This window comes from Pterocles gutturalis, unplaced genomic scaffold, assembly GCF_000699245.1.
Source record: "Pterocles gutturalis isolate BGI_N339 unplaced genomic scaffold, ASM69924v1 scaffold341, whole genome shotgun sequence".
NCBI classification, from domain to species: domain Eukaryota; kingdom Metazoa; phylum Chordata; class Aves; order Pterocliformes; family Pteroclidae; genus Pterocles; species Pterocles gutturalis.
Window position 1 is genome coordinate 8,586 of NW_010102660.1, and position 7,410 is coordinate 15,995.

Sequence of the window (7,410 nt, forward strand, 5' to 3'; positions counted from 1 at the left end):
GGTTGGAACTTGATCTTTAAGGTCCTTTCCAACCCAAACCATTCTGTGATTCTGTGCTGTTCAGTGAGGGCACAGGCTGAGCTTTGCATCACAATGCTTTCTGCAGCAAAAAGTTGCCTAAATGCAGCCTTCTGGGGTATTTTGGGTGCTGTTGGGTCTCTTGTTGCTCCAGAAGAGCAGGACCTCCTGTGGGTCTATTTCTCATCCACCAGCCCCGTGCTGCTGCCTTGGATCTGTTAATTGCACAAAGCATCTGCATGTCATAGAATCATCGAATCATAGAATGGTTTGGGTCAATTTGGAAATTATTTGTGTCATGGGAATATGACCCACCATTTGGTCTCCTTGCAGATGGGGAGCTGGTCCAGTATCACTACGGGCTGAAGGATCTGGTCACCATCCTATTCTACATCTTCATCGCCATCATCCTGCATGCCGTGGTTCAGGAGTACGCCTTGGACGTAAGTGTTGTTCGGCATCTCGAGTCCCCAAAATAACTTAAGTACCATGGATAAACATGGTCCTGCTACAGTTAAATGCTGTTCTGGGGTTAGTCTGGGTGTTGAGGTGGTGATGAGTGAGCCTTCATCTCTGTGGGTTGCTTGGGACAAGGAGGAGGATGAGGAGGGAGAGTTGTTGACCTGGTGGCTCATGTTTTCTTGTTCCTTTTCTGTCCCTCTGCTCTTTCCCAGAAAATCAACAGGCGTCTCCATCTCTCCAAAGTCAAACACAGCAAGTTCAATGAATCGGGGCAGCTGGTTGCCTTCCACCTCACCTCCGTCATTTGGTGCTTGTATGTCGTGGTGACGGTAAGGGACAGGGGCCACCAGGCTTTGGGTCCCCTGGGTGGGATTTGGGATTTCTGGAGTGCAAAATCCTGATAGCAGCGGAGAGTCCCCAGCCAGCCCCTGGGCCAAGAAGGGCACATTTCAGCAAGTTTACTTTTCAAGTTTGGGTTGCATTGGGGTTGTTTCAACCCAGAACTGCTGGGAGAAAAATTGTGAGTGAAAACGTTTCATTTTGGGGAGGAAGAGAGAGGGAAGAACAGGCATTGTTGGAGTGATCTGACTATTTTGGCAGAGTGAAATGATGACGATGCTTCGCTGCCAGTGGCTGTTGGGGTCTAACTGTGGTCCCTGGTAGCACTGGGGATGGATGCTGGGGTGCAAGCCCCCTCCCCACTGCTGGGGGGTCAGGCCAGCCCTCCTTAGAGGACCGCCACCCTCTTCCAGGCCAGCACTTCTGGGGACCTGCCAGCACTGCTTTTGCCCTGCAGAGCTGCAGGGAAGGAAGCTTTGACAAAACAGTCGATGCTGCTGGTTTTGGGCTGCTGTTTCCCAGTATCAAATCTGTCCTTCTTGGTTCCAAGGCTGCAGCCTCCTGTGCAAAGCCACGTTGCCACAGAGAGGTCCCCAAATGCTCCACATGTGCAGAGCTTGCACTTCCCCCGGGCTCCCCCAACCAAAAAAAGGGCTTAGAGAGCAGGGGTGATGGGGAGAGAGAGGTCCTGGGATGAGTTTCCCATGCCCAGCATCTCTTTGCAAAGCCCAGTGCAGCATCCCTGTGGCAGGAGCTGTGCCAGTGTGGAACAAGAAGGGATCCCCATCCTGTCACCTGCCCTGCAAGCGTACACCAAGAGGCTGTAGGGGAATGCAGGCAGGTGGAAAATTAAACTATGCAATGCATATTAAATTATTTTTGTAGGCATTTTCTGTTCCCCTTTCTCTTCAGAAGCACTTCTTTTTGCTTAAGTGATACTCAAGTTGGAAATGCCGGGGGGGAAGAAGCCCCCTTGGACCATGCACATGGCTGCTTGGAGCCATGCTACCAGCATCTTGCCTCTGCATCTCCAGAGCATCCTTCTTGCTTTGCCCAAACCCCAAAACATCCTGTCCTGAACTTGGGGCTCTCTGTGCAACCGAGCAAGCAGTGTTCAACTCTGAAACACTGGGTCCTCATGAAACTTGGGCAGGGTGCTAGAGACCCTTGAATGTGGCTGAGCTTTGGAGAGCTGAGCCTTGGTTTGCGTGGAGGACACGGTTTTTACTGCATGCTGAAAGGACTCGGATGTCATCCCCTGCTCCTAGTTTTGCTGTAGCATTAGCCCACCCCATACTAACCATGCACTTCTTTTGCTGAAGGCTTGCATCTCTTTTCTTTTTCAGGAAGGATACATATCAAACCCCCGGAGTTTGTGGGAAAACTACCCGCATGTTTATCTTCCGTAAGCACTCACAAGGGCATTTTGTTCTGGGGCTGACCACTTCCTTCCTTCTATGGTTTTGCCTGTGGCTGGGAGGGGGGTGCTGACAGTGCAGCACCCTTCGCACACACCCTGCTGCAAGGACACTGCCGTGAGATCATGGGGGACAGGGGACATCACATTTGTGGCCCTGGGGAGGGTGTTCCTGGAGGGTTTCCTCCATGAGGAGGGTCCTGCAGGCTTGGCTGCTCATCCCGGCTGCTTACTGCCTGCATCACCTTGGGCAAGTCACTTTTTTTTCATCATTTTTTTCATAGCAGAAACAAAGAAGTGGGGGATAATCCTCCCTTCTTAGGTTTTTGCAAGAGTGAGATTGCTGAGAGCATGGAGACTGCATCTGGATAAACTCAACATATAATTTCAGCCCAGAAATGATGCCTTCTAAACCCTGTGGCTTCAAAGTGGTGGAGGGATTGCCTGGTGCTGTGAGGCTGGGCACTTTCCCCAGTGCCCAGGTCCCTGGGGATCCCTCCATGCCCCAGGCTGGCTCATGCGGCTCATCCCTATATTTCAGGTTCCAGGTGAAGTTTTTCTACCTGTGCCAGCTGGCATACTGGCTGCATGCCCTACCGGAGCTCTACTTCCAAAAAGTTCGCAAGGTGAGAGCCAGGTGGGTGCTCCCATGCGCCCTGGGGATGCTCGAGGTGGTTTGCCCACCGGCTTTGGGGATGGCAGCCTTTGGGAGAGGGTGGGGGAATAGGGATGAGTGGTTAACACAATTTTCTGCCCCTGCCAGGAGGAGATTCCTCGCCAGCTGCGGTGCATCGCGCTCTACCTGGTGCACATCACCGGCGCGTACCTCCTCAAGTGAGTTGGCTGACCATCGAGATCCAACCCCCTGCCATGGGCAGGGACACCTCCCACCAGCCCAGGTTGCTCAAAGCCTCATCCAGCCTGGCCTTGAACCCCTCCAGGGATGGGGCATCCACAGCTTCTCTGGGCACCCTGGGCCACTGCCTCACCACCCTCACAGGAAAACATTTCTTCCTAATATCCAATCTAAATCTCCCCTCTTTCAGCTTAAAACTTTTACCCCTCTTCCTATTGCCACACTCCCTTATCAAGAGCCCCTCCCCGTCTTTCAGAGATGTTCTTCAGATGTAACTCCAGAGATGTTATGCACGTGCGCAGGTCCCTGCTCCCAGGGCATTGCAGAGCAAATGTTAACCAGAGACCCAAAACGCGGGCTGACGGGTGCATCTCCCCTGGGGATGGGAAGCACCCTGGGGTGCTCTCCCAGCACAGCACGGGCAGGCAAGCTCTTATCTATCCTCCGAGTGTGTACACAGAGCAGCCGTGCCAGTGGTCAGGGCTTTGTGGTGGACCCATCCCAGTTCTGTGACTGGTTTGGGCTGCTTTGGTGTTTTGGGGACCATTGCAATCCTACCCCAGCTGCTGGGGAGAGGTCTGGCTTTGGGCTGGTGCTTGCTGCAGCTCAGGGATAGCAGGGGAGAAGGTGTAGCTGGGTATGAAGGACGAAGGTGGACCAGCCCAGTGATGCCTTTTTTTTCTTTCTCTTCCCTTCTAGCTTGACCCGCTTGGGGCTGATCCTCCTGTTGTTGCAATACTTAGCCGAATTCTTCTTCCACATGGCCCGGCTGGTCTACTTCACGGATGAGAACAACGAGAAGCTGTAAGCAGGCGAGCTGCCCATGGTTCCCATCCTGTGGTGCCCCGGAGAGCTGTCAGCATGATGGGGGGAACTCATTTTCACCTTCCAGCTCAGCACTGGAGGCTGCTCCTGCCAACACCTCTCCTTGCCCTCCTGCAGGTTTAACGTCTGGGCTGTCGTGTTCGTGGTCACCAGGCTCTTCACCCTCACCTTGTACATCCTGGTCATCGGCTTCGGGCTGCCACGGGTGGAGAACCAGCCCCTCGACCCCGAGAGAGGGAATTTCTTCAGCTTTCTTTTCAACAATATACTCTTCAGGTAGGAATATCCCCAACGGCATATTGGTTGTGTTATCCCAAGGTGGGTTTAGCTGAGTTTGGAAATGTCAGTGGGGATCTGACCTGGGTTACCTTGAGGGAAGGTCCTAGCAAGACAAGAAGGTGTGGAGGGAAGCAAGGAGGGGTTAAAGGCTCTGGAGCCATGACAGAGGGGAAAAGCCAGCAAATAAGTTGTTTATTGAGTGAAGTTCTAAAGCACAAGCCTATCTTCGAGAAAGGCTTGCCAACTCTCCCTTCTGCACCTGTAACTGTGCTTATGTGGTCAACGAAAAGGCGTTTTCCCATCTGCTTGGACATGTTTTGATGCCTGTTGACGTGGGAAGCAGAGGATGGGATGGGTTCTTCATGCCTTGCCATCTGTTTGTCAAGACTGGGAGCCTTTTGTAGAATCACAGAATGGCTTGGGATGGAAGGAACCTTGAAAATCATCTTTCCCACCTCTACAGCAGCTGTAAGTTCAGTTCAGAAGTCACTAGGACAGGTGCCTGATCATTCCCAAGGTTCTTGGAGCTACAGACTACTGGCACACCTGAGGATTTGGGGGACTTTCTTAGCTTCCTCCCAACCACATCCACCTTTTAATTGTACAGAGCAGCTGGGGATGTCTTACTATGACCATGTGGACTGTGGTTTGGGCAGTGCTGGTTGAGATGATCCATTTATCCATTCCTGTCCTAAAGTCTTAAGAGTCACTAATGCCCTGAGCACCTGAGAGCTTTGTGGTGGGGACAGAAAGGGACGTGACTGCCCTGAGCTCAGGATATGGCAGAAAGCAGATATAGAATCATAGAATGGTTTGGGTTGGAAGGGACCTTAGATATCATCTAGTTCCAACCCCCCCGCCACGGGCAGGGACACCTCCCACTAGCCCAGGTTGCTCAGCTGTGGTGGCTGGAGGGACAGCATGTGCCTCCACCTCTCGGCGCCAGCCATCCAGGGTGGGGACCTTGGCCACCAGCCCCGGTGTGGGCAGAAGGCTGGGCTGGTGGCCTGGCTCCTCTTTTCTCAGCCTGCTTCTTCTCCACCCCTACCAGAATGAGTGTGCTGCTGTTGGTGTGCCTCTTCCAGGCTTCGGTGATGTGGCGTTTCATCCACTTCCAGCTGCGGCGCTGGCGGGAGTACTGGAACGAGCAGAGCAGTCGGAAACGAGCCGCCAGTGCCAAGCAGCAAGCCAAGCCGCTCAAGAGGGACTCGGGTGAGTGTCGGGACTGGCATGCTGTGGGGTGACAATGTGTAGATGTGGTGCTTAGGGACATGGTTTAGTGGGTTAGGTGGTGTTGGGTTGATGGTTGGACTTGATGATCCTTGAGGTCTTTTCCAACCTTAGTGATTCTATGATTCTATGGGAGGCATCAGCCCTGCAGCTCAGCATCCCCTTGGCAGACTCCCTCTTGCCCCTCCAAGCTGAGCCTGGGGGTCCCCAGCAGCATTGTCCCACGGTGATGGTTTTTTCCATATCTATGGGTCAGCCCCAAGAGGGTTAAGCTTTTGGCCTGTGCAAGAGACAAAGTTTTCTCTCTCCATCCCCAGGTTACCATGAAAATGGAGTGGTGAAAGCGGAAAACGGCACCTCGCCGCGAACCAAGAAGCTGAAATCACCGTAGAAGCAGAGGCTTGTCTCCTGGGGATGAGGGCGAGATACCGGGACTAAGAAGGAGCACCTCCTCCCGGTCCTCGTGAGCATCTTCTTGAGTGGCTTGGAAGCCAGTCATCTTCCCGAGGTGTCTCTCACTCTCCTCCCTTCCTCTCTAGCTCTCTTGAACCATTTGCAATAAAACCAAAAAGGTCCCTTTCCTTGCTCCCTTCCCCTCGTAGGAGCCTTTTCCAACCCTCCTGGTTTTGCCTTCCTCTGTTTCATCGTAAATCAGCGTGCAATTTTTTTTCTTTTCTATTTTAGTGTTTGTTTATTTTGGATTCTTGTTACAAATGCATCGTAGATGGTTCCAAACAATCCTTTTTTTTTTTCCTTCTACAGCATGTTCCTCCCCTCTCTCCATGGTGCTTTCCTGAGCTTGAAGGCACCATGTGTCTGTTATGGGAACGGGCTCCTAGGGGACTGCGTTGGGGCTCTGTGACCCTGAGGCTCAGGGGTGCTCTGGGGTGAGGGTTTCCTCTCCTGGGGCACATCTGGCCAGTGCTTGGCAAGTGCCACAGGATGGTGGTGGTGCAAATAGAGATGAGGGGCTGAGGGAGGAACCTCAACCATGTCTTGTCTCATGGTGGACTTCTGGTTAAGTGGGGTTCCTCCAGCCCTTGGTTTTCAGATAATTTTGTAGAGCCAGGCAGCAGAGAAGGGAGAGATGTTCCCCCTTCGTACAGGACCCATCTTCAAGCCTTTGCTCGCCCCAGCTCTTCTGGTACAGCTGGGTCCTGCTGACCCTCTTGGGACGGTGAGCTGCCTCGTAGTTCTTCTGGACCTCCCAGCCCCAAGAGCTGGGCTCGGAGCTCTGCATCTCGCAGTGCTTTGTTATGGGGCAGCAGCATCCTCAGGTCCACACGAAACCTTGAGTCCTGCCCCACTCTGAGCGCTGGTGTGGCTCCTGTCAGCCCAGACCCTTTGCCAGCTTGTGTGTGCCTCATGGACCTGGTGTTCTTGTGGCTCGTGACCATGTCCAGACGGGTAACCTGGCTGCTGCAAAAGGTTTTGCATCAACGGGTCTGTCCCCCTCGTGCTGTCGCTGTAGCTTTCCTCATCCCTACTGTCCCAGTCCAGCCGTGCCATCGGCAGCCACCAGCTTCACTCTTTTGTTTCCCATGGATACAGAGCTTGTATCCACCCAAGGTGCTATCAAATGCAGGGTTTCTTCCGAAAAAAAAACCAAACCCTAGCCCCTTCATCCCTTTCTGAGCTGTGAACGAGATGACAGGGAAGGGGAAGGAAGCTGGGGCTGCACGGAGCAGCCTGTATTTTAGGAAAAAAAGCCTGACCTGTGACGCGTAGCTGTTGGCAGATGGAGTTGTCTCAAATCTACCTCAGAGGCCATCTGTTGCTGCAGACCACTTTCCTTCTTGCTCCTACGAGCTGGCAGGAGACTCGTGGGAACCCCAGATCCCACCGCCTCGGTCCCTTGCTGCCTCTTTGTTGGGGAGCAGCATCTCCTCCCCAGGGTTTCGTGGGGCAGTGCCAGCTCGCGGAGCTTCTTTGGGGTGCCGTGTGCCAGTCTAGGTTTCTAGGCGTGCGGTAGGTGGGCACTTGT

The 7,410-nt window shown here is 53.4% G+C and overlaps 1 protein-coding gene across 1 annotated transcript in view; it reads left to right on the forward strand.

Annotated features, from left to right (window-relative positions):
* TRAM2 (translocation associated membrane protein 2) overlaps window positions 1–6,041 on the forward strand; it is a gene marked incomplete at its 5' end in the record, with an annotated part of 7,795 nt that extends 1,754 nt beyond the window's left edge. The window contains 9 exons of the mRNA XM_010086353.1: window positions 352–461; window positions 693–809; window positions 2,166–2,224; window positions 2,778–2,862; window positions 3,000–3,070; window positions 3,792–3,896; window positions 4,035–4,193; window positions 5,248–5,408; window positions 5,744–6,041. Coding sequence (XP_010084655.1) covers window positions 352–461; window positions 693–809; window positions 2,166–2,224; window positions 2,778–2,862; window positions 3,000–3,070; window positions 3,792–3,896; window positions 4,035–4,193; window positions 5,248–5,408; window positions 5,744–5,817 — 941 coding nt within the window. The remainder of the gene's footprint in view (window positions 1–351; window positions 462–692; window positions 810–2,165; window positions 2,225–2,777; window positions 2,863–2,999; window positions 3,071–3,791; window positions 3,897–4,034; window positions 4,194–5,247; window positions 5,409–5,743) is intronic.
* Window positions 6,042–7,410: the final 1,369 nt, after the last annotated feature.